Source organism: Neovison vison, chromosome 3 (assembly GCF_020171115.1).
Source record: "Neovison vison isolate M4711 chromosome 3, ASM_NN_V1, whole genome shotgun sequence".
Taxonomy (NCBI): domain Eukaryota; kingdom Metazoa; phylum Chordata; class Mammalia; order Carnivora; family Mustelidae; genus Neogale; species Neogale vison.
The window spans coordinates 217,256,579-217,282,874 of record NC_058093.1 but is presented as its reverse complement, the minus strand read 5'-3'; the positions used below and the strand labels follow the sequence as shown (position 1 = coordinate 217,282,874).

General features: G+C 42.9%; 2 protein-coding genes across 15 annotated transcripts in view; one reads left to right on the top strand and one right to left on the bottom strand.

Annotated features, from left to right (window-relative positions):
* The window catches only part of PRR14L (proline rich 14 like), a 62,826-nt gene extending 45,891 nt beyond the window's left edge, over positions 1–16,935 (bottom strand). Inside the window, exons 1-3 of one of the 5 annotated variants that reach the window (XM_044243850.1) lie at positions 16,867–16,915; positions 15,005–15,127; positions 7,518–8,043 (exon numbers count right to left, since the gene is read on the bottom strand). In XM_044243850.1, coding sequence (XP_044099785.1) covers positions 7,518–7,991 — 474 coding nt within the window. In that variant the 5' untranslated portion in view covers positions 7,992–8,043; positions 15,005–15,127; positions 16,867–16,915. Of the gene's footprint in view, positions 1–7,517; positions 8,044–15,004; positions 15,443–16,866 lie in introns of those variants that run through there. The other 4 variants (XM_044243852.1, XM_044243853.1, XM_044243855.1 and 1 more) reach the window with 4 other exon arrangements.
* A 4,783-nt stretch (positions 16,936–21,718) lies between these two features.
* Positions 21,719–26,296, top strand: part of DEPDC5 (DEP domain containing 5, GATOR1 subcomplex subunit) — a 133,884-nt gene continuing 129,306 nt past the window's right edge. For 9 of the 10 annotated variants that reach the window (XM_044243846.1, XM_044243847.1, XM_044243845.1 and 6 more), the window contains exons 1-3: positions 21,783–21,926; positions 22,605–22,731; positions 25,953–26,040. In XM_044243846.1, coding sequence (XP_044099781.1) covers positions 22,674–22,731; positions 25,953–26,040 — 146 coding nt within the window. In that variant the 5' untranslated portion in view covers positions 21,783–21,926; positions 22,605–22,673. Of the gene's footprint in view, positions 21,758–21,782; positions 21,927–22,604; positions 22,732–25,952; positions 26,041–26,296 lie in introns of those variants that run through there. The other variant, XM_044243840.1, reaches the window with a different exon arrangement.

The following is a 26,296-nucleotide window of genomic DNA, read 5'->3' as shown; positions in this document are numbered from 1 at the left end:
AACAAGTCAATGAATTAAACAAGTGAATTAAAACCAGTGCAAACTTCTAATTATAAAAATGAGTGCTGTCCTTCTCCTTGAACTGGGAAGTTCACCAAGGAAACTGGACTGTTAAATTCATTTGATACATACTATGTATGCCCTGGAAGCCTAGGTGGCTGAAGCCACTACTTTTCCTGTCTTGATGGATTTTGGTCCAGAGGGAAGAGAGAGCAGTGGGTAAGTGGTAATCTTTGAGTATTCACTGTGCTACAAACCTGCGGCAGTGCCCAGCTGGGCCTCTTTGCTGGTATGAGATGAAGAATAGCCAAAGGAAAAGAACTTTGTGGAATGCTGCTGAAGGCTATTAGAAATAAATCACAGAACCTTGGGATGAGAAAAGAACAGCTCTCAGGTTGCCTATCCAAACTAGATCCCCTCTGCTATATTCCTGACATTCAGTCATTCTGTCTCTTCATGAACAGGACTTCCCCACACAACCTAACCTATTTCTAAACTGGCCTAGAAATCTATTGATTTAAATTCTGTTTCCCTTAAACAAAAAGAGTTTTTTTTTTTTTTGGTTGTTTTTACCATTATTATATTTAAAAATTTTAAATGTTTTTTTTAACAATTCAGAGGTAATTTCCCTCAGATGTATAAAAAAAATTTTAAAAGTTGGCAAATACTGTTCAAAAAATTTTCTGTAGGGGCGCCTGGTGGCTCAGTGGGTTAAGCCGCTGCCTTCGGCTCAGGTCATGATCTCAGGGTCCTGGGATCGAGTCCCACATCGGGCTCTCTGCTCAGCAGGGAGCCTGCTTCCCTCTCTCTCTCTGCCTGCCTCTCCATCTACTTGTGATCTCTCTGTCAAATAAACAAATAAAATCTTTAAAAAATTTTTTTTTCTGTAGTCTTCATCCAGCTTTCCTTAATGCTACTATCTTACACATAACCACCATACAGTTATTAAGGCCAGTAAACTATTATTAATATAATATTTACAGAATTTACTCAAATCTTATTAATGGCTTCCCAAGTCCCTTTTCAGGACCTGGATCCAATCCGGGCTCTCATGATACCTTTAGCTATCATGTCTCCTTAAGTTCTCCCTTAAACTGAGATAGTTCTTTAGATATTCATCTTTGTGACTTTGACAATTTTGAAAAGAAAGTCCCTTGATTTGGGTTGATGTTTCATCAGTAGATTCTGATTATGTATTTTGGAGGCAGGAATCTCACAGAAGTGATGCTGGTTCTTGGTGGATTCTCTCAAGAGGAACATAGCTTTGGAGGGGGGTGTTCTCAAACCTCTGGAGCCAAACTTCTAACACTTGGTTCAGGTGGTGTCTGTCAGGTTTCTCCACTGTGATTATTTTCTCCTTTGTATACCTTGTAATGATTCTGTTACTATAAAATTACTAAGTATCTTATGGCGGAGGTATCAGGAGACAATGTAAATACTTGTTTCTCATTTAAACTTCTAGCCATTAGTTTTAACATCCATTGAGGATTCTTGCTTGAGATGACTATTACTGTGATGGTTGCCCAATAGAGATTTATTTCCATGATTCCTTTTATATTTATGAATTAGAATTCTTTTTTTTTTTTTAAGATTTTATTTATTTATCAGAGAGAGAGAGGGAGAGAGAGCGAGCACAGGCAGACAGAATGGCAGGCAGAGGCAGAGGGGGAAGCAGGGTCCCCGCTGAGCAAGGAGCCTGATGCGGGACTCGATCCCAGGACCCTGGGACCATGACCTGAGCCGAAGGCAGCTGCTTAACCAACTGAGCCACCCAGGCGTCCCATGAATTAGAATTCTTTAAGAGCTTTCTTTTTCCAAGTTATTTATTCAATTATTTTATATCAACATGGGCTCATGATACTTGCTTTATTCTCTGGGTTATAATTCATTATCATCATTATTTAAGCTCAAATTGTCCCAGTCTTAGCCACTGGGAGTTCTTTCAAGTTGGCTCCTGGGTCCTTTTGTTATGTCTCCTAATTTTCTAAGCAATTAACCATAAATCGTTCTTAGCTCATCTTGTATTTTCCTCTGTGCCAGCCTCTAAAACATTTCCCCCAAAAGTCCTGGTTCCTTTAATTGGAAAATGTTACTTAGGAACCCAGAACTGGGTGCTCACTGCTGAGGTGCCACTAGATCTAGATCCTACCTCACATACTCATATATTTAAGTACATTTCTTTATCTATCTACATATATTAAAAACTGGAAGTTCATACTGATAGCTCCAGTTCTAGTTTCACACCATAGGATTCATTCTAGTCCTCAACCCCCACCCCCCATCTATAATTTCATTTTGTTAGTGAGAAACCTGGTTCACTCTCATTATTCACAGTATTTACCTATTTGCTCAATCCCAGAACATAACTACAGCAGTTCAGGAACTGCTAACCCTCACCCCTGTGCAAAACAAATTACTAAAATTAAGGCAACTTAATTTTAGTAATTAAGTGGCTCAATTGGTTAAGTGTCGGACTCTTGATTTTGTCTCAGGTCATGATCTCAGGTCACTGAGCCCCAAACTGGGCTCTGCGCTCGGCATGAAGCCTGCTTAAGATTCTCTCTCCCTTTAGCTCTGCCCGCCCTCCCTACATGCTTGCCTGCTTGTTCTCTCACTCTTAGGGAGAAAAAAAAAAAAAAATTTGGCCTTGTTGGATTTAGATTTAAAAGTACAGTTAAAATACTGTTTCCCAAAGGTACTCGGGTTACTTTTCTTTTTCATCCCCCCCTCCCTTAATGTGGTTTCATTATTCATTTGTAATACAGTTAAGAGTTATTTGTTAAGAGTTTTTATTCAATTCTGGGTTCCCCTCACACCCAGGTTGTCTAATTAGTTATTTTTCAAGAACAGACTCAAAATTATACAAAAAGATGTACTCAGAGAAGTGTCACTTCCTCTTGTTCCTTCTGTCCTATTCCTACTCTCTCTACCCTGCTCCCACTGGCTTCTTATAAGTAGCCAAACCCATTCATTTATGCTTTATTCTTCCTACATGTACATGTGTGTGTTTTATACAAACCAGTAGATACCTGTACGTACTCATCTCCCCTTATTTCTTGAATGAAAGCGAGGATACAAACAATTATTTACTTGCCCTTTGCTCTTTTCCTTTACCAGTATATCCTAGTTTGCAGAAGAGAGTTAACAAAGCAGGCCTGTTATCCTTACAAAGGCCTTGCTTGCAAGGGTGGCCTTGGCTCATCTGAGAACTTAGATTTGGGGAGAGTTTCCAACATTCCCTAGTGGGAAGAGTGGCTCGGTGCACCTATATGACAATGGGGTTTATGCTGAACACCTGCTTTCCTTCTGGAAGTCTGGAATTTTGGTATGTGCCAGCCAGAGGATGCCCACATGACCAGCCCCAGTAAAAACCCTGGGCTCTAAAAGTTTCCGTGGTAGATATTACACATGTGTTGTCAGTTTGTTCCTGGAGAAGGCTGGGTATATGTGTTTGTGTGTGTGTGACTACAATGGGAGAGGACTCTTAGAAGCTACCACCTGATATCTTCTGGACGTTGTACCATGCTTCCCCCGCTTTGCTGACTGCTAATATTCTTTGTTATAATTAAATTTAGCTACAAATATGACCGTATACTGAGTCCCGTGATTTCCAGTGAATACTGAAACCTGGAGGTGGTCTTGGAGAGCCACAGTACTTCTGGAAATCCCTCCATATCAGTACACAGAGATCCTCCTTGATTCTTTATTATAGATGCATAGTGCTCCATGTATAAATGTACCGTATACTACTATGGTTTAGTCAAACTTTCTCCTATATGTGGACATTTAGGTTGCTTCTAACATTTTGCAATGCTGCAAATAGTAACTTTGGGTATATGTATTTCCATAATTTGGGAGTGTATATTCAGGGTAAATTCCTAGAAATGAGAGTGATAGGTCAACAGGTCAGAGTATGTGCTTTCTAGTTAGGTGCAGCCAAATGCCTTTTCTGAAAGGTTCTATCAGTATGCATTCCCACCAGCAACGGGTGAGAACACTTTCCCATAGCCTTGCCAACCAGACATGTTGCCATCATTTTTCATTTTCTCCAGTCTTACAGGTAAAAAAAGTGGTATTTCAACCATTTAAAATTACATTTCTCTAATTATAACTGAGGTTGACCATCTCTTCACATGTTCTTAAGAACACACACATGAACACACACATGCACAATACTAATCATCTATTCAAGTCTTTCCTTCATTTCTCTATTGGGTTTTCCATTCCTCAATCTAAGAGTTCTTTATATATTAGTAGGGTGCCTAGTTGGCTTGGTCAGTAGAGCATGACTCTTGATTGAACCTCAACTTAAAAAAATCTTTAAGGGGCCTGTGGGTGGCTCAGTGGGTTAAAGCCTCTGCCTTCGGCTCAGGTCATGATCTTGGGGTCCTGGGATTGAGCCCCACCTCAGGCTCTCTGCTCAGGGGGAGCCTGCTTCCTACTCTTTCTGCCTGTTTGTGATTTCTGTCTGTCAAATAAATAAAATACTTTAAAAAAAGAGAGAGAGCTCTTTATGGGATGCCTGGGTGGCTCAGTCAGTTAAGCATCTGCCTTTGGCTCAGGTCATAATCGTAGGGCCCTGGGATAGAGCCCTACTATGGACTCCATGCTCAGCAGGGAGCCTGCATATTCTTCTCCTCCTGCCCCGCCTCTTGCTTATGCACTGTCTCTCTCATATAAAATATTTTTTAAAAAAGAGAGGGTTCTTTATGTATTAGAGAGATAAATCCTTATCTGTGATATATACCGCAAAACGTTTTCCTAATTCATCAGTTGTGTTTTGTCTGTTTGTGGTGTTTTGCCAATCTAGAAAGAATTCTTATCTTGGGGTGCCTGGGTGGCTCGGTGGGATAAGGCCTCTCTGCTTTTGGCTCAGGTCATGATCCCAGCGTCCTGGGATAGAGCCCTGCATCGGGCTCTCTGCTCAGCAGGGAGCCTGCTTCCTCCCCTCTCTCTGCCTGCCTCTCCACCTACTTGTGATCTCTGTCAAATAAATAAATAAAATATTAAAAAAAAAAAAAAGAATTCTTATCTTGATGTCAAAGATGTCTGGGCTCTCAAACCTTCTGAAACAGTAGTCTACTTTTATGAAAGATATGCAGCATTCATTCCGATTTTCAAAGGGTCCTGTGACCTAAGAATGAGCTACCACTGTCTTCTACAGAGCCTAACTGCCCAACAGAACCATTTCTACTTGACAGCTTTGCAAATTCTTGAAGGCGTCTCTTGGTTTTTTTTTCATAGGACACATCCAAGTGAGTGGCCTTCAGTGGTGTATTTTCAGGTTTGTTTTTTTTTTTTTAAAGATTTTATTTACTTATTTGACAGATAGATCACAAGTAGGCGGAGAGGTAGGCAGAGAGAGGAAGGGAAGCAGGCTCCCTGCTGAGCAGAGAGCCCGATACAGGGCTTGATCCCAGAACTCTGGGATCATGACCTGAGCCGAAGGCAGAGGCTTTAACCCACTGAGCCACCCAGGCGCCCCTATTTTCAGGTTTTGTCATTAGTGTGAACTCTTTATCATGAATGCGTTTCTGGTTTTCTATATTCTTCCTACACATGATACATGTGACACCAGGCTCAGCATGGGGAGAGCACAGGATCCAGTTTGGCCAGTGACCCCAACACCGACACATTCCTTGCTTTCTCTCTGTCCTTCCCACTCCAGGGGCATCTTGAGCTCATCTGAGTGCTGGAGTGGGAAGAGGGGACTGTGAGTGTGATATTCTAACTATAGATTAACCAACACACAACAGACTATAATTGCTAGTTCTCAGTCCAAGTAACACATTTCTGTTCATGAACATTTAAGAGCAAATTGGCTTTTCTTGATGGCTATCCCACAAAGCCAATTCTAATTGAGTAGCTAAAGCCTATAGGTCTTTTGTTTTTCCAAAAGTACTTCTGCTTTTTTCTCTTTTTTTCCACTTATGCAGTTTTTGGAACGAAGTAAAAAAGTATCACATTTATATCTATTAAATTTAATTTTGCTTTACACAATTCAAAATAGTATTTATCTCTGGTAGAGCTGGGAGGGAGAAAGGAACAATAATTTTCTAGATCTTAGGTTGGGAGGCATATATATGTGAATGTATGTACTGTATTCATTATGTACTTCATAATTTATGCATATGTACTTTTATTTTACACCAAATACCACATGAAAACGTCACCAAATTACAGAAAAATTTCATCTTGTTAGACTGAGCCCACCGTATCAAGAAGTTAAGAAACTTCCAGATCCTGAATCTGTTACCTCACTTATATTTTTAAGGGTAGCTTATAATTACATAAAATCAGATACATTACTTAATTGTTGTTATCTAAAGCTATTCCTAACTATGGTCAAAGTATAGAGACTATTAACAATCAATTTTGCCCTGTAACCTGTGTAAACAAATGACATATCTGTAAGATGGGAAATGGAACTTAGCCCAGAAAGCCCAGGCAGTATGAATTTATTTGTAGGTTTAGGGTGGGGGCTGACAAACTATACCCCCATGGGCCAGCACCTGTTTGTAAAAAAGGGTTTACTGATATATGCCACACTCATTCATTTATGTATTGTCTATGCCTGCTTTTATGCTACAAGGGCACAGCTGAGTAATTTTGACAGAGACCCTATGGCCTACAAAATCTAAAATATTTACTACATGGCCCTATACAGAAAAAAGTTTGTTGAACCCTGGTCTGAGGCACCACCCAGAGAAAGTTAGTTTTCTAGTGTGCTTGGCAGGTATATTCCTTTAGGAGTCTGGGTTCCTCAGGCTATCACAGCTCACTAATCATTAGTTTTACCTACCTCAATCTTAATACTCTAATTTCACACTTACAAAGAGAGATTTGATTTCCCATGTAGACTTGCCTACAGGAAGAAGACATACTGACCAGCCAGTGTGACCATTCCTACCAAGTTATGATTCCACTTTTCACGCGAATTAAAGAACTGGCTTTCTGATTTATGCTTTAGTCTCTCATGAAATGGGTTAGCATGGGTCATTCCTTTGGAGATGATAATCTCTGATATACTAAAAAACAAAAGTTAAGTGTCTGGACCTGCAGAGCTAAGGACTGGCTCCTGAAATAAGGAGATCGTTCTAGGGTATTCATCCTATGAAGCCCGACCTGGGTCAACAGTTTCTCAGAGATTTCTGTGACATGTCCCTCCATCCTATTTGTGATGCTACCAAAACTTAAGGAATGAATACCCATCATTTCTTAAAACCAGATGCACAAGTATCACGACTACCATAAGACTCAACATTCCACATACGGTAGCTGCTTCAGAGAAGTGACACTTTTTCATTAGATAAGTACTTTCTCTCTTCAAGTGTCTGATGTGACACAAATGTTTTAAAAAAAAATCATTAAAAGAAAGTTAACATCAAACTCAACTTTTTGGAAATATTTCAAGAACAAATCATAAGCTACCTGTCAGCATCTGTACTTTACCATGTGAAGTGTTACACTGGAAAGCTGTCATTCACACTCATCTGAATTGAGATCTCATGTCTTACCTGACTTAAGCTGATCTTTTCTTCAGCAGCTGTGGAATGTTGATGTGGGTCTTCCTTTGCTCCCTCACAGGGGTCTCTTAAAATTTCCGCCTGGTCCCCTTGATCTCTGAAGACCTTTAGCTCCATGCTCTTGATTTTCTTTTCCCTATCCAAGATCCCAGAAGCCATAGAACCTCCTGCTGTGGAGTCCACCAGCCCACACCGCCCAGGTTCACCCCCATGATCCAAGGTGCCAGAAGTTTCTTCACAACAACTTTCCGCATGAGTCCTCTGCAGCTCCAAGGGCACTGCCCTACTCTGACTTATAAGAGAGCTTGAGGCTCCGGGTTTTACATCTGGAATCACACTTGGCTCAGGGTCAGCATGAAGCTCTTTGGAGACACTCACAGGGAGTTCAGAGTATAATTCCTGTACCACGGCAGACATGGAGGAATCAAGTGGAACTGGCTGAGTCTCTACTCCGGATGACAGCATTAGGGCAGATGGAAGATTATGGAGTCAAGTCTTTTACATCAAATGGTTCACCCTGACACAAATCAAAGGAAGGGATAAAAGTTTAAAAGCTTGCAGGGTAGAAGAAAGCTGTTTCAGCTAAAACTGGCTAAAATAAGGACAAAAAAAAGATCCACCTCAAATGCTGACAACATCTGGCACCAAAACATCTTCTTTAAAGACTGTGAATTAGTGGAAAAATAAATAACTTACACCTTTAATAGACATCTGTCTAATCTCAATTGAAATACTGCCTTATGAACAATTCTCAATTGTGGGTGAGCGAGGGACAGCAATGTGGATGAGAATAAGACATGTTTTAAGCATCCAAGGATAGAAATGATGTAAGTTAGAAGATAAAGATAATTTTCTACCTGTTTTCAGGGTATGAACCTTGCCTGTTGTGTTCACTGATCCCCACTGTTCACAGGATCCCCACTGCCCAGGAGAAGTGCTTGGCACATAGAAGGTACTCAGGAAATACTTGCTGAATGAACTTATACCGAGAGATTCTGAGGAATTTAATATACTGACTTTTCCTCAAGAATAATTCTCTGTAGGGGCGCCTGGGTGGCTCAGTGGGTTAAGCCGCTGCCTTTGGCTCAGGTCATGATCTCAGGGTCCTGGGATCGAGGCCCACATCGGGCTCTCTGCTCAGCAGGGAGCCTGCTTCCTCCTCTCTCTCTGCCTGCCTCTCTGCCTGCTTGTGATCTCACTCTGTCAAATAAATAAATAAAATCTTTAAAAAAAAAAAAAAGAATAATTCTCTGTAAAGTAAAGTTTATAGACAACAGAATTCCATTCCTTTATTGCTTACCAAACACTTGAGCTGGGTCTACCCACTCTGGCACAAGACACTACTAAACCAGAACTTTAGCAAAGTCCTCTCTGACTTCCATTCAGCATCTTGAAATTTTCCAAGTGCCTTCACAGACACAACTAATTCGATTCTCACAACCCTGTGAGCAAAGTAGAGCAGCTATCACCATCCCATTATAGATCCTAACATCACACTGAAGAGGTAAAAGTGACCTGCCTAAAATATTATAGGGTTATCTGAGGAGAGATGGGGGGATACAAGAGGCTTCCACAGTGTTGGAAATGTTTCACCTTTTGCACTAGAGAGTGGAAACAAGAGTTATTTGCTAAAATATGTATATTTGTGGGCGCCTGGGTGGCTCAGTTGGTTAAGCAACTGCCTTCAGCTCAGGTCATGATCCTGGAGTCCCGGGATCGAGTCCCGCATCAGGCTCCCAGCTCCACAGGGAGTCTGCTTCTCCCTCTGACCTTCTTCTCGCTCATACTCTCCCTCACTGTCTTTCTCTCAAATAAATAAAATATTAAAAAATAAAATAAAAAAATATGTATATTTGTGTAATTCATAAAACTACATTACTAAAGTTACACACACACAAACGCACACAGCTACGGAATGGTACACTTGGACCTAAGGTTTCCTGATTGGTAACTTTTTCATTTTAGTCTACCAAATGTGGGCAGTTTCCACAACAAAACTCACTTCGACCTGACCAAGGTGGAAACTGGCTAACCAAGAAAGATACTACATGCTTTCATTCTTGATGCTTTCCCTAATCTAAACAAAGGAAGAGAAAATGTGAGAAATTTCTGGCAACTGAGTTCATAACAAGGATTTACCTGAGGCTATTGATGGCAAATCCCTTTGGCCAAAATGCACACAGGAAAGGGTATTTCAGAAAGCCAGCAGATTTCTACTCCTACCACTTTCTAACATCCATCTCTTCCCAAAATAAACATATTACATACAAGCAAAATCCATTGTTGGCTACCAAACTGTTTTGACTACTAAGTTGTCTCATCTCCTCTCTCTCAATTGACCACATTCAGATTTCTGAGCAGGAAGGACTCTCCAATACACCATGTAAATCTTTACAACTCAATTTCCTTGGACACTGTCTCTATTTCTGTCCTGATTTTCTTGGGAAGCCCACACATGTTACTTATACAAAAGGCACTTGCTCTGCCTCCCCGTCAAGAAGCACCTACTCCTTGGATATTCCTGGGTTTACAATCTTTCCTCCTTCCACAGAAGATCCCATCCATTGACCTGAGCTATCAAGACTGAAGCTGGGGGATGAGTTGGGACCAAAGACAGATCCTTTCATTTTGCACCATTCTGCCTTTCTGGTTTTCCAACCTGTGGTGGATAAATTTACTTACTCATGTTCCTATGCTTTTATCCACTGGGTGTCCTTATTGTTTTGAAGGACTTCTCCCCAAAAGTTAAGACATGACACTACTAATTTAAATCTTAGAAATTATAGGAAATCAGACTACTGGTCCATTAAGTTCGGAGAACACAAGAGGGCCGATGAAAAAAAATGAATCCAAAAAAGCAGCAAGGAGAGATAAACTGTCGTGTCCAGGAGTATGGTGACAATCAAATGAGACACTTTAATAAATGGTGCTGACAGAAACATATCCTTTTTGGAGCTACAATCTTCCCCATTCTCCTCTAGCTCCTGGATATTTTTAGAGGCACTTTAGATTTTAGGCCACTGAGGGGGGGTTGGTTAACGGCTAAAGTAGAATTGCTATTGGATGCCAAAAAAGGGAGGAGGTGCTCAATTTTCATTTGGCTCAGTTTCCCTTTCCCAACAACAGATACAATCCAGTTTTTGGTTATCACACCACATACAGACCAAAAGAGTAAGTGCAGGAAAGGATACCGTAGAAGAGCAGATTTGTTGATGGAGATCAGCTCCCTGGGTCTCTTGCCCCCATGTGCTCAAGAGCTCCTCTCCCTTACCGCCACTAAGGTGTTGAGTGTTCTCAAAAGTTTAATCCTTGGGGCGCCTGGGTGGCTCAGTGGGTTAAGCCGCTGCCTTCGGCTCAGGTCATGATCTCAGGGTCCTGGGATCGAGTCCCGCATCGGGCTCTCTGCTCAGCGGGGAGCCTGCTTCCCTCTCTCTCTCTCTGCCTGCCTCTCCATCTACTTGTGATTTCTCTCTGTCAAGTAAATAAATAAAATCTTAAAAAAAAAAAAAAAAGTTTAATCCTTGATATGCCTCGCATTCCAGGCTTCACTTTTTTGATGCCCTCACCTTTTTTGCAGCCTTTCTGCTATGTGGATGACTCAAAACTCTCCCTTTAAGTACAGGTAACCATATGAGCCAAAAGTTCCACTCCTAAGTATGCATGCACAAAAACTAGTACACAAATGTTCACAGCAGCGCTATTCACAATAGCCAGAAAGTGGAAACAGCTTTTATGTCCATCAACTGATTAATGGATAAGCAATGTGGTACACCCATACAATGGAATATCACTTGGCTGTGAGAAGGAAGTGAATACTGATTTGTGATAGAATATGGATGAACCTTGAAGACATTACAGTAAATAAAATACACCAGTCAAAAAGAACCATATAAGATCTCATATATATAAAATATCCAGAGTCAGCAAATCTGTGGAGTTGGAAAGTGAATTAACGGTTCCTTAGTGAGGGCTCGAAAAACTGGGAGTGACTGCTAATAGTTTTTTTGGGGGGCATAAAAATGTTCTAAAATTGATTGTGGTGATGGTTATACAACTCTGTGACTATGCTAAAAACCACTAAATTGTATAGTTTAAATTGCTGAATTGTATGATATGCAAATTATATCTGAAAGCTGATTTAAAACAAAAACAAAACACCTATCCCCAGCTCCCATGTTTTCTCAAATTCCTGACCTGTGTTTCACTTATATGGATGGTACCTCTCCCAAACTTAACATTTCCAAGATAGAACCCACTCAACCCAATAAATAATTGGGTCTCACTACATACAAACAACAACCAGAATTGAAGGTAAGTAAGATGTTCTCAGTAAACTTACATACTTATTTTTTTAACCCATTGCCTCTCTGAGTAACAATACCCCCACTATTCTAGAGCTCAGACTTGAACCCCAGACACAACTGTATCTGACCTTCCACCTGTTGTTCCATTAGCACTTGTAGACCACAAACTCAACTCCCATGGTGTCTCTAACAAATCCCACTCCTTTCCATCCCCATGGTCCCAATTCAAGATTTGTTTCAAACACAGGATCATACACAAATACACATTTACTAACAGATCTGTATCATGAAGAGGCAATATTGATAATCACATAGAATGGTTCAAAATATTCATCAAGGAAAACAGAGCTATTATGTTTCTTGTATATGCTTCTATGCTATGAACTGGCATTGGCCAAAACAGAATTTTAAAGCTTTGGTCACTCCCAAATAACCTCCAATTTACAAAAGCCAAACACCACAAAGCTACCACTTCTTGAATTTTCTGTTTGGAAAAGGTACAATTCTAAGAATTTTCAATCTGTAAATCACCTAAGCACATTGACTGTTGAAGCAAAACAGACTTCTCTCCTTTTCTCCTTGCCCCATCCTGGGTCCTTGAGTTTCTGAAGAGTATCTGCAGTTGAGTCACCTAGGACAGGGGAGTGTCTCAGCTGGAACCCTCAGAGTTGAAGTAATATTTAGATGTAAGCCTAGAGTAGCAGATTAAAATTATTCTCAGCTCACTAGCTTGTACCATCAAATACTGGAAATGCCACAGACTGCAGGAACAGAACAAAATTTTAAGAAGACATTCAAATTCTTTAAAACTAAATTTCTAAATACACCGGAACAATTAAAAATGATGATGTAGAGAAAGAACTCTACAAAGGAGGCTGCCTGCGATAGCTGATCAAACTAAACATCAAAACTCTTTTATTATGGTAAAATATACACATAAGAAAACTGTCTGAAAGAATAGAATTCAAATATTAACAGTATTACCCTAGGTGAGAAGATCACCAACAACTTATATGTTGTACTTTTTTTTTTTTTTTTTTTTAAACAGTGAGTATATATTACTTCTGTTAAAACATTTTAAACATTGTTTACCAAGATCCAAACAGGAATAAAGAATAACTGGTATATGGTTTCACTTATTTGTGGAGCATAACAAATAACATGGAGGACATGGGGAGATGGAGAGAAGGGAGTTGAGGGAAATTCGAAGTGGAGGTGAACCATGAGAGACTATGGACTCTGAAAAACAACCTGAGGGTTTTGAAGGGGCGGGGGTTGGGAGGTTGGGGGAGCCAGGTGGTGGGTATTAAGGAGGGCATGTATTGCATGGAGCACTGGATGTGGTGTAAAAACAATGAATACTGTTATGCTGAAAAGAAATTAAAAAAAAAAAAACTGGTAAGTGGGATGCCTGGGTGGCTCAGTTGTTTAGCACCTGCTCAGTTCATGATCCCAGGGTCCTGGGATCGAGTCCCGCATTGGGCTCTCTGCTCAGTGGGAAGCCTGCTTCTCCCTCTCCAACTCCCCCTGCCTGTGTGTCTCTCTCTCTCAAATAAATTTAAAAAATATATATTTTACTTTATTCTTTTAAATATTTTTTTTCTTTTTTTTTTTTTTTAAAGATTTTATTTATTTATTTGTCAGACAGAGAGGGAGAGAGAGCGAGCACAGGCAGACAGAGAGGCAGGCAGAGGCAGAGGGAGAAGCAGGCTCCCTGCCGAGCAAGGAACCCGATGTGGGACTCGATCCCAGGACGCTGGGATCATGACCTGAGCCGAAGGCAGCTGCTTAACCAACTGAGCCACCCAGGCGTCCCTCTTTTAAATATTTTTTAAAATTTTATTTATTTATTTGATAGACAGAGATCACAAGAAGGCAGAGAGGCAGGCAGAGAGAGAGGGAGGGAAGCAGGCTCCCCGCTGAGCAGAGAGCCCAATGAGGGGCTCGATCCCAGGACCCCGGGATCATGACCTGAGCCCGAGGCAGAGGCTTTAATCCACTGAGCCACCCAGGCACCCCCCCACCAAAAAAAAGAATAACTGGTAAGTGTATTATCCCTTTATTTTTATCAGTTATCTTTCCAAATGTCAGCTCTCTGCCTCAACCATAAAAATTTTTACATTAAAGTGTTAAGTAAACTTGAAGAGAAAACAGTGAGTTACACATGCTCATAAAATGAAGGCAGGGATTTATAGTTTAATCCTTACTAATGACTTGTAACCAACCTACTGGGTTAGCACACTGGGTAATTATCTAGTTTGAGGTATAAGCAAAAAATAAATAATAGATTCACAAACTCTTAACAGCTGTTACTGGCTTGTCATCTTTACCATGACAAAATTAGATTTAGACTGCTTAGGGAATGGACTTAGCCCTGAAAAAAGACCCATATTTATAGGAGTATGCAGTAAAGTTATCCCAATAATGGAAGAAATTCTTTTGAACTGAGAACAATCATCTCAAAACCTTTCCATGTCAACTGCAACAGCAATGCTGGGAAGCAGTCTAGTTGCTGGTCTCCAAACTGGGAGATCAGGGTCCCTATCCTGCTGCCTGTATGGTCTTGAATGTCACTTAATTTTTCTTCCATGTTTTTCACATGTAAAATGAACAAGTTAAACAAAGTAACCTCAAAGGGTCCTGCCACCCGTAAGAATTCCATGACTCTAAATGATAACTTTTCTATTTCTCTTTGTTTTTCAAAGTACATCTATAGATATCAATAATGGTGATAGAATTCCAACTAAGCCCCACTGTGGCACTCAGGGTTTACACACAGAAAGTTTTTTCTTAGTGGCAACATTAATTCCTATCCTACCAAATAACAAAAACGTGAAAAAAAGAAAATAAACTACCAGTGAAAGATTAACACTGCAGCTCTCAATCTCATTAGAAAACATTTTATAATATAAAAAACCTGACAAAGTGGCCCTTTCAGTTTAGTAGTTCAAACACTCCCTAAAACAAAAGTTCTGGGAGTACAAAGTTTACAGCAGTAAGTAAAACGTAGAAAAAACAATCAAACAAAGAAAAAAGCGGAACAGAAAACCATGTGCCCAATAATCCCCAGTCTGAAGGTCTCCCCTCCCTTTAATTCCAATGCAAAAGGGCTGCTCAAAACGAGAACAGTTAACACTGGGCGCTGCCACACTTATGTCAAGGGACAATACTCACAATATCGATCAGGCCCTCAGAAGTTCACAACATTCCTTTCACCTTGAGAAAGGGGCTTTCTTTTCCAAGTTTCGGACACTGTAGCCAATGCCTCCATGAAGGCATTCGTAGAAGGGGCCTCTTCTTGAGGGACAGAGAAAGAAGAATCTTTTAACAAGATCTCTAGACAAACAGAAAGTAGGGTAGGGAAGTCTGTATACTAAACAGGGCCCAGCTCTTCAACATGGGAGTGTGCAGGAAATCTCAAAAGCATCAAGCACTGTTTCCCTTTTCCTTCCTTTATTAGCATGCAGAAAAAGGATCCCTCTGTCTCCACATGGGGAGTGAAACAGCGAAAATGCTCCTGATTTCTGACAAAGGCTTTCTGCATAAAATATTTTCGTTTCTGTTTCAAAGGATGAGGAGAAGGAAACCATCTGTGCCACTCTAAATACACTGCAGGAAAGACTCCTCCTCTCAAAGGTAGAGTCTTATTTTCCTTGGGAGAGAAAGAAAAAAGAAGTTGGAACTCCCTCTTTGAGGAGGGGGAGGTGTGTAGATAGCTGGAAGCTTTTAAATCACTACAGCAGGTAGGGGGAGTGGGTGAGGACATCTCTAACCAGTCAGGAAGTGATAGCTTCTGTGGACAAAGGGAAAGCTGGCTTTTAGTATCTGTCCTCCCTCCCTCTTGGAGTACAGACCTGTTTCCAAAAACAAAGTCTTTTCTCTTGATTATTCTGAGGCCCTCTTTGTTAATCTGGGGAGCATGGAGGAATCTAAAGGGAGTAGAAATGCCTCTTTCTCCACCCCAGGATGGGGAAAAGTCTCCTTTCCAGTGGGAAAGGATGGATTGAACACCTGTGATGTGGGGGTGGGGACGGGAGGCGGCATGCATGGAAAAATCTGGGTCTCTATGAAGATACTAGTTTTCTTTCTTTAAAAACAACAGTAACAGTAGCAGCAAATTTAGTAACAATGACAGCAACAATCTACCAAAAGCTTATTATGTCCTAAGCACTTACACAAATTCTCCCTTAGCCCTGAAGACCATGCTTTCTACAAAGAGGACCCAAATTTCGAGACTCAGGAAGGTTGAATAACTAAGCAAGGTCACGAAGATGGGAAATGGGAAACAGACTCGAAACTACCACATTCCAGACGCCATGCTCTTAACTGTGCAAGGGAAAGGAGCTCATTGCACACCAAGAGACTTGCGGAAAGAGAAGAGAGCCTCCCTCTGGGGACGTGATTGGGGGAGGGGGGAAGAGACTGACTTCTAATACCACAAAGTAAATTCAGGGTCTTTCTCTCTATATCTAGGGGTAAAGGTGAAAAACAAAAGAAAGAAGGTAAGTCTCTCTTTTACAGGGAAGGAAGACACCCCCCTCCCCAACACTTTTAGGCAAGTTGAATCTCGCTCTTCATCGAGAGCGCTGACCAAATCGGGGGAAAGGTCTTGTTGAGGGGTTACCTACTACCGCTCCTATTGAAATAAGTTTAGAATCGCCCTCTCGCACCCCGGGAGCGGGTGTCGCATGGCTGACAAACGCACAGGAGCTGGGGAAGAGCGTACGCCCACAAGGGGCGTCGCCCTCCTCGAGAAGTTGGGGGTCCCCCGCCGTATCGAGATTGAAGAGGAATATCTCTCCCCCGTCGGAGCCATGACTCGAAAAGCCGTTTCCCCCTCGCGACGCGGGGCCTGGTCTCCTCCCTCTCCCCAGGTCGTTCCGCCGCCCGCAGAGCAGCCTCCGTTCCCGTCGACACCCCAAGAGGGAGGGGAGCCCGGGCTCCCCCTCAGCCTGCAACGCCCGGTGAAGGGTCCCCTCGGGATGGAGTGGGGCGGGGCGGCTGCGCCCGAAGCCTTCCCGCCCCCGGCCTCTTACCCTGAGGCCTGCTCCGCGGCCCGCGCTCGCCCCGCCAGGCCGGCCTTTGCAGCCGCAGCCCCGCCGCCGCCAAAGCTACCTGAGCCTACCGAGCCGAGAGAGCCCGGGGGCGCTCCAGCCGCCACCGCCTCTTCGTCTCTATGGTTTTCTTCCTCCTCACCACCCCCCCCACCCCGCACTTCCTCATCCGGGACCCGAGCCAGCCATGCGGGCTCACCCAAGTCCCGCCCCCGCATGCCGCGCGCGCAATCCTAGGGGCGGCTCTTCCCGCGTCCAGTCTCGGCCCTGGGCCGGCCCCAGCAGCCTTCTGCCCCGCCCCTGCGGCCAGGATTCTTAAAGGGGAAAGCACCTTTTGCCTCAGCTCCTATTAAACCTTAGGGCCTATTTTCTCCCCTGCTGCTACCCTGGCCTAGTCCACTGTTTTCCTGGCCCGAATGGCTGCAATTCTAGGGGACTCTCACTGGCAGCCCAGGAGATCTTTTTATAACTCGAATCAGTGTGTTAGGTCATGTCAGTCCCCTGCTCCTTCCAATCACATTGAACACTAAGTCTAAAGGGCACCTTCGCCTCCAGTCCTGCAGGGCATCTTGTTTTAATTTCTTCAAGGCTTAAAGACTGGTTGAAATTGCCACGTTGCAACTGCTTATTGATTCATTCATCATCCGTCCCTTCCCATGCTTGTTCATCATTCTATGGTCAGCGCCTAGCATGGTAATAGGCATAAGTAAATGTTCAACAGATATTTGAAGGAAGAAAGATGGTTTATTCAAAAGGGAATCAAAGGGGTGCCTGGGTGGCTCAGTTGAAAAAGTGTCCAACTCTTGATTTTGGCTCAGGTCATGATCTCAGGGTCATGAGATCAAGCTGGTATTGAGCTCCATATGGGGCTCTGTGCTTGGTGGGGAATTTGCTTAAGATTCTCTCCGTCTCCCTCTGTCCTTTTCTTCTGCTTGCACATACTCTCTCTCAGATAAATAAACAAATCTTGGGACACCTGGGTGGCTCAGTCGGTTAAGTTCTGCCTTTGGCTGAGGTTGTGATCCCAAGGTCCTGAGCTCCAGTCCTGCACTGGGCTCTCTGCTCAGTGGGGGGCCTGCTTCTCCCTCTTCCTGTTCTGTCTACTGCTTCCCCTTCTGGTGCTCTCTCTGACAAACAAATAAAATCTTTAAAAAAAAAAAAAAAGGTTAAAAATAAATAAACAAATCTTAAGAAAAAGTGGGGTGGATTAAGGAAGTTCAGAGAATGGAAAACCAAATCACACAGCCTTATATTAAACACAGAAATCTGTTGCTTTTTGGAACTTGATAACTTGGCTGCCTATAGAACTAGGGATTTGGAGGTTTATGAGAGATTTTAATTCTCTTTTCTCTGATCAGGATATCTTTGAGCCAGTCAACATGTGGACCATTTTGGCAAAGATAGTGGTTTTCCCACTTTTGGTCAGGGCTGGCGATAGATAAACCCAAATGTCAGCTCTGTTATTTTACAGCCCGTGAGTGCAAAGATCATCTGTATATATGTACAATTCATACATAGGCTACTACAAAAGGTATTGTGATGAATTTTTAAAAAATATTTTATTCATTTATTTGACAGAGAGAGAGAGAGATCCCAAGTAGGCAGAGAGGTGGGCAGAGAAAGAGGGGGAAGCAGGCTCCCTGCTGAGCAGAGAGCCCAATGCGGGGCTTGATCTCAGGACTCTGAGATCATGACTGGAGCCAAAGGCAGAGACTCAACCCACTGAGCCACCCAGGCACCCCTTGTCTTTATTTTAAAATGTGATATTTTGGGGGTTCCTGGGTGGTTCAGTGGGTTAAGTGTCTGCCTTCAGCTTGGGTCATGGTCCCAGGGTCCTGGGATCAAGCCACACATCAGGCTCTCTGCTCAGCAGAGGGCCTGTTTCTCTCTCTCCCTCTGCTGCTCTCCCTGCTTGTCCTCTCTCTCTGTCAAATAAACACACACACACACCTTTAAAATGTGATATTTTGGAGGTACCTGGGTGGCTCAGTTGATTAAGCATCTGCCTCTGGCTCAGGTTATGAACCCAAGGTTCTGGGATCAAGCCCCACATTGGGCTCCCTGCTCAGCCAGGAGCCGGCTTCTCTCTCTGCCCCTCTTCCACACTCGTGCTCTCTCTTTCTCTCTGAAATAAATAGATAAACAAATCATTTTACAAGTGTGATATTTTGGGGTGCCTGGGTGGTTCCATCAGTTCAGTGGCTGCCTTCAGCTCAGGTCATGATCCCAGGGTCCTGGGATTGAGCCCTGCATCCGGCTCCCTGCTCAGTGGAGAGCCTACTTCTCCCTTTCTATCTGCCAGCCGCTCTGCCTACTTGTGTTTTCTCTCTCTGTCAAATAAATAAAATCTTTTAAAAATGTGATATTTTGTTAATAGTGGGCTTTTGTATTAATTTTTATTTTAGGGCGCCTGGGTGGCTCAGTGGGTTAAAGCCTCTGCCTTCGGCTCAGGTCATGATCTCAGGGTCCTGGGATCGAGTCCCGCATTGGGCTCTCTGCTCAGCGGGGAGCCTGCTTCCTCCTCTCTCTCTGCCTGCCTCTCTGCCTACTTGTGATCTGTCTGATAAATAAATAAATAAAAATCTTTATAAAAAAATAATTTTTATTTTAAACATTATATTATTTATCTTGTTCCCTGAGCTTTTTTTTTTTTAAATTTTAAAAGATTATTTATTTATTTATTTGACAGATAGAGAGTACAGGTGGGCAGAGCAGCAGGCAGAGGGAGAAGCCGACTCCCCGCTGAGCAGGGAGTCCGATGCGGGGCTCCATCCCAGGACCCTGGGACCATGACCTGAGCTGAAGGCAGTCGTTCAACAGACTGAGCAACCCAGGCGCCCTTCCCTGAGCTTTTCTGACATCTCCTTAACATTTTGTGCCCTAAGATAAGTGTCTCACTAGTCTTACCCAACTCTGCTCCCAGCTCTCTATTAGGCACAAAGAAGTCCAAAGGAAGGAGCACATATATCATTCAATCCCCTGAAAGTCGTGGAAAGCTAGTTGCCTAATCAATTCCATGCTTGCCAATAATACTCTGCATTTATATATATAACATGCCCATCATTTCATTTTGTCTTTAAACACCTTGTGAACAAGGACATACAGGTACTTCTTATCTCCATCTGGCAAGGGAGAAAATTGAGAAAAGAGAATTTGGTATAAAGCCACACTGCCCAAAACAGGCTATTGTGCAGGTGGTTGTCGCACAGTGATCTTAGAATCGAGAATCCCCTGTCCAGGAGCTAACTGCTCCAGCCGTCCCTAACCTTGACCAGGCTTGATAATTTTTTTTAAAAGCTCAAAACCTATTAAGGTTTTTTGTTTGTTTGTTTGTTTTTTAAAGATTTTATTTATTTATTTGACACGGACAGCAAGAGAGAACAAGTAGGCAGAGAGGCAGGTGGAGGGAGAGGGAGAAGCAGACTCCTCACTGAGCAGAGCAGAGTCTGGACCCCGGACTCTGGGATCATAACCTGGATGGAAGGCAGGTACTTAACTAACTGAGTCACCCAGGCGCCCCCGTTAAGATTTTGTTTGTTTGTTTTACAAGTTTTTGCCAAATTAAAAAGTGAAATATTTGCAGTTCTAAGATATGACACCAATTATAGACATCTCTCAGGAGATGGAATCAAATTTCAATGAGGGCCAGTGAGAGAGAATCTCCTTAGGCCCTCTGGAATGAAAGACTTCCCACCAGCCACTGCTTGCTAACAAAACAGTCAGGGGGATTTGAATGCGTCCGCTGAATTAGCAACATTGAAGTCTTTTATAGTTAACTTTTTATCCCTGAAGTTTTTGCAACTGTTGCAGTTGATTACATGTTTTTACTTATATAAAAAAAAATCACAATTATCTTATAGTTTTAACTTCTGAATCCTAAAGCAAAAGTATGGATACCGAAAAGAAGCTCCTCTCTTCACATACCTCCCCACCTTCCCCCGCCCCCGCCTTCTCCCAATCAGGTCTCCTTTGTGCCACGCGTTTTCATCTTTAAACATTCAGAAAATTTCCCAAACCGTTGTCAGTTAAATGGAACTGGTAACTTGTCAGAAGTCCTTGGCGAGTTTCTGGAACAGTCCACACAGCTCTAAATTTTCTTCTGGAGAACAGAAACATGTCCTGAAAGGGTCTTAGGAAGAGCTCCTCGGTATGTGAGGAGGATGCTCGTTAGAAGCTCAGCCTTCAGAGCCAAGCTGAACTCGACTGGGTCAGGATCCATCCTTGCTTCCTTCTGAGGAGTTTCGTGTCCCCTGCCTGTTTACCTATATGTGAAATACAACGTTCCTGCCCCCTAATAGGGAAGTGACCATTTAATAAGGATGTCTGTGAGAGGGTAGCTATTAACCAGGGAGGCACGCAATTCATTTGGGGTTTCGAGGGATTTGAAAAGTACACCCCAAAGTGAATGCTTTTCAGCAGAATCCGTCGCTCTATCCCAAGACCTGAGCCCTTTGCATTTTACAAAAGTTCTCCCAGAAACTCTTTTGTGCTTCTCAGCAGCCCCGTGAGGCCAGGCGAGGGTCCGCAACACCGTTTACAGATCCGAGGAGACTCGTCTGTGTTTGCCCTGTTGGGCGGGGGGGAGTCACTAAATCGGAAACGAAGTTCTTGGGCATGGAGCTATGTGAGACCGTCTGGAAGAAAATCAATTTTCTTCCCATGGCCGGCTACCGCCCTGCCTGCGAGCGGAAAACACAACAAGCAGCCGGAGCTAGAAGCCACACGCAACGCCCCGCCCCGGCGGCAGCCCCGGATAGGGAAGTGGCGCGGACACCGAGATGAGGCGGAGGTCGGGCCAGAGCGGCCCGGGGCGTGTGGGCGGGAAGGGGGCGGGGCTCCGGGGCGGAGCCACCAGAGCTGCGCGGGTTCTCAGGTGAGCACACTGTGGCCGGGGCGGGCCGGCAGGAACCTTGAGCTTGGGCACGGAAGCCGCAAGGGCTGTGGGGGCGTAGGCGGGGCGTCCAGAAGAGGCGCTGGGGACCGTGGGAGGGTCCGGCCCTCGGAGTCCCGGCTTGAAGAAGGAAGGGGCTCCGGAGCTGTGGGTGAGTGGGACTGCTCGCCGGGCCCGGGTTTGTGGAGTATGAGGGAGGGGGTGGTGGCCCAGGTTCGAGTTCTGACCCCACTCTCCATGCTGCTGTGTGATCTTAGACAAGTCTCCGAGCCTCTCTGAGCTTTAGTGGCCGCAGCTGTGAAATGAGAGTGGGGAGGAGGAGTCGCTGAGAGTTTGTACAAATGGACATTGAGGGAACGAAGCCCTGCCTTCCTCCTGTTTATCCTCTCCTTGCCCTGGACACTGACTGCGAAACGTGAATGGTGGGAGTATCTCAGTCTCTGAGTGACCTTGGACAAGTCCCTTGCTCTGGCCCACCCTTTCTTCATCCACAAAATGAGTGCGCTAACCTGTTTCAAGATCTCTTTAGTATTTGGGTGTTTTTGCTTTAGATAGAGACAAGGTAGTGAGTGCCCAATTGACTACAAGTTTTCCATTTAGGGGGTGATAGAATATCTTCTTGGAGGTTGGAATAGACCCTGGGCCAAATTTCCTTTAGTTTCCAGATTCTCCGTTTTGCCCTTTAACCCTCCTTGTAATTGGAGGAGTGATTCATTCATCCAAGGGTTGGTGCTACCTCTTCTCTGAACAATACCAGTATATTCAATGGCCTAAAATCAAAGAGCAGTTGCAAAGAAAAGTCTGACATTCTAGCCTTTTTGTGTTTCAGTGGCAGAGAGGCAAGATGACTTCTCTCCCCCAAGCTTGGAACAGCTGAAGGAAAAAACAACAGTACAAGATGAGAACAACTAAGGTCTACAAACTTGTCATCCACAAGAAGGGCTTTGGGGGCAGTGGTCAGTATTGATTGGTCTTTGGGGGTTGTGTAAGTTGGCTAAGGTTCTTGATGTGTCCAATGCCTTGAAAATGACACACTGACTCACATGACCATAGCGGCTAGAGGCAACTTAACTGAGTGAAACAGCAAGTATGAAATAGTTGCAGGGAGGACAGTAGCACCAGAGAGCACAGGCCCCTGCTAAGAGCATTTCTATTCTGACTTTTAAGGAACATGGTGAATGTTGCCAGTCTACTACCCTTCATTTATTTGTATTTTATTATTTATTTATTTAAGTTTTAAAAGATTAATTTATTTATTTGACAGGAAGAGAGACAACAAGCAGAGAGAGCTGGAGGGGGAGAAGCAGGCTTCCTGTCGACAGGGAGCCAAAGTGGGGCTTGATCCCAGGACCCTGAGATCATGACCTGAGCCAAAAGCCGATGCTGAGTCAACTGAGCCACCCAGGCGCCCCTATTTGTATTTTATGTTACATGTTTATTACATATATCTTATAAAATCTTTGTATGCACTGGTTTGGCAGATAAAAGAAACTTACATTATATGAGAGCAGTAGTAGACACACATTAGACAGGTCTGATCAAGGCATGAAACTGCCTGGCTGAGAGGCATAGTGAGGAGGGGCAGGACAAAGCATATTGTTCTGTATTAAACCAGATTTTTCAGCTCTGCCTTTAACTTTCCCTGTGACCTCAGGCAAGCCCTTAGTTTATCTTATCTACAACTTCAAGCGCATGAGAACAATTTCTCTGTTTTTCTTAGCACATTGTGTCTTTTAATCTGCAGAATAGGATGGCGATTAGTAATATGATTTTTTTTTCTTTTTGTAAAGAAATAATTTTCCTTTTTGTCTTAACAATCTTATTTGCTTCAGAAATTGAAATTAACAACACAATGAGTCTTTTTAAAAATGTATTTTACTATGCATTTGCTCTTGTATATGTGTAAGCCTCCCAAGGGCAAGGATTCCCCAAAAAGGAAAAGACTAGTTTGGATATCATAAAGTATGTGAGGATTGAGTAAGATGATATATGTAAGGTATTTAGTAGAGTATCAGACTCAGTGCTGCTGAGTAAATGTAACCATTACAATTATCAGGGCAAGGATATACCAGGTGTTGCTGTATTTAAAACACAATTTCTGCTAAAATGCAGAGTCTGTTGTTAATACTAGATTTTGTATTCTGTTGATGCTGCCTGAACACTTGTGGGTAGAATTGAGTAGAAAACAGAAACAACTTTTTTTTTTTAAAGATTTTATTTATTTATTTGTCAGAGAGAGAGCGAGCGAGAGTGAGCACAGGCAGACAGAGTGGAAGGCAGAGTCAGAGGGAGAAGCAGGCTCCCTGCGGAGCAAGGAGCCCGATGTGGGACTCGATCCCAGGATGCTGGGATCATGACCTGAGCCGAAGGCAGCTGCTTAACCAACTGAGCCACCCAGGCGTCCCCAGAAACAACTTTTTTTTTTTTTAAGATTTTATTTATTTATTTGACAGAGAGAAATCACAAGTAGACGGAGAGGCAGGCAGAGAGAAAGAGAGGGAAGCAGGCTCCCTGCTGAGCAGAGAGCCCAATGCGGGACTCGATCCCAGGACCCTAAGATCATGACCTGAGCCGAGGGCAGTGGCTTAACCCACTGAGCCACCCAGGCGCCCCCAGAAACAACTTTTGACAGACAGAAGAATAAGAAGATACAGTGTATACAGTGTATATACAATGAATACATGTCTACTTTTTCATTTGTGTAAGAGAAAGCTAGGTGTTATACCCCGTCTCCTGTAGGACTATAAATAAAAACACATCAAATGAAATTAGGTGCATATCTGTGCTAAATGTAAAGGTTATGAATATGACAAGGCCCCTTGTCCCTAAGGAGCTTTTAGCTTGATGAGACAGATATGCAAAAAGGAAATGGTAAAATGAAACAGTGGAATTAGTGCTCAGGGATTTTAATTCAGAATATGGAAGTTAGGGGAAGGCATCATAGTGGATTTGGCATAAAACTATCAATGGAAGCAATATACCAAATAAAATTTGGGATTAACCCAATGCTTTGCTTTCCTAGGCTGAATTTTTATGGAATCTGATTATATTTGAAATTTAGATATACGTATTTGTCATGGTTTTAGCATAATTAAAGGCTGTAGCTTTTCCTCAAAATCAAAACAACAACAACAAAAAATCACTCCCTCTTTATGATTCTGAGTTTGTTATATATGAAAGGATTCTCTCCACTCCCAGTGAGTGTGGAGGTGGGGGTAGATAAACATATGAAACACACGTCCTTCCTATATTTTAAGAGTTTCATTGGACCCTAATGTGAACTAGTATCCAAAATTTTTCCCTGATCAAGTGCTGCCTTCCAAAGTGTAGGGTATTTTACTTGGCTTGTGGGATTTTGTTTTGTTTTGTTTTATGACATATGGGAGGTGGTGGGCTTTAGGCAGAAGGAATCCTGAGCTAAGGGTGCCTAGGTGGCTCAGTTGTTAAGTGTCTGCCTTCGGCTCAGGGGATCAGGCCCTGCATCAGGCTTCCTGCTCAGTGAGAGGTCTGTTTCTTCCTTTCCCACTTTCCCTGCTTGGATTCCCTCTCTTGCTGTGTCTCTCTCTGTCAAATAAATAAAATCTTAAAAAAAAAAAAAAAGGAGAGAGAGAGAGAGAGAGAGAGAGAGAGAGAATGAATGAATCCTGGGCTAGTAATCAATCTTGGCTGTGCTGTTATTAGCTGTTTACCTTTAGGCAGGTCACATGATCCCCTAGGTCATTTCTTCACTTCTGTTAGATCTAAAGATTTATTGTGAGAATCACATTAAAGACAGTATTTTTAGAAATTCGTTGAACACTGTATAAATATCAGGGATTGTGCTGCATTTGTGGGATCAGGCTGTTTTGTTCCTGGTATAGGCCAGGTATGTGATAATTCAAGGAAGTAAAGTGTTAATCCCAGAGGTTTCTTTTTCCCATTGGGGTGGTAATAGAAAGAGCATGGGCTCTGAGGACAAAGGCCCTGAACACTGTCCAACTCAGCTACTCACTAGTTTTATGTCTCTCTGTGAATCCTTAAGTTCACCTGAATTGCAATTTAGAATGGAACTTCATCTTCGAGATGGGGTAGTGATACTAACCAATGAGGTCACCAGGACCCAACATGAGAATGTATACCACAGCTTGTCGTCCAAGTTAGTCCGTTTTCTACTTGAGGTTGCTGACTTGTCTTTCAGATGATGAGCTAGTCATGAACCCTAAAGTGTTTCCTCACATCAAGCTTGGAGACATTGTGGAGATTGCTCACCCCAATGATGAATACAGGTAAACATCTCATTAGGATCAAGGGGACTAACTGGGCAGCCTGCTGTTTCCAAATATTTTGTTTAAGGGGCATGCAAGGCAGGACAGCTCTTAGCCTTTACATGAAACTGTTCCTGCCCTCTGGGATTTGATAAAGCAATAATCTTTTAAAAAGTAGTCTATTCTTTCTGATTTTAAAGTCAGGATGACAACTCTGTGAAAATTGTGTAGCATTTAGCTGTTTCCTGGAAGGCAAGTGCAGAGTTTCTTTGTTTCT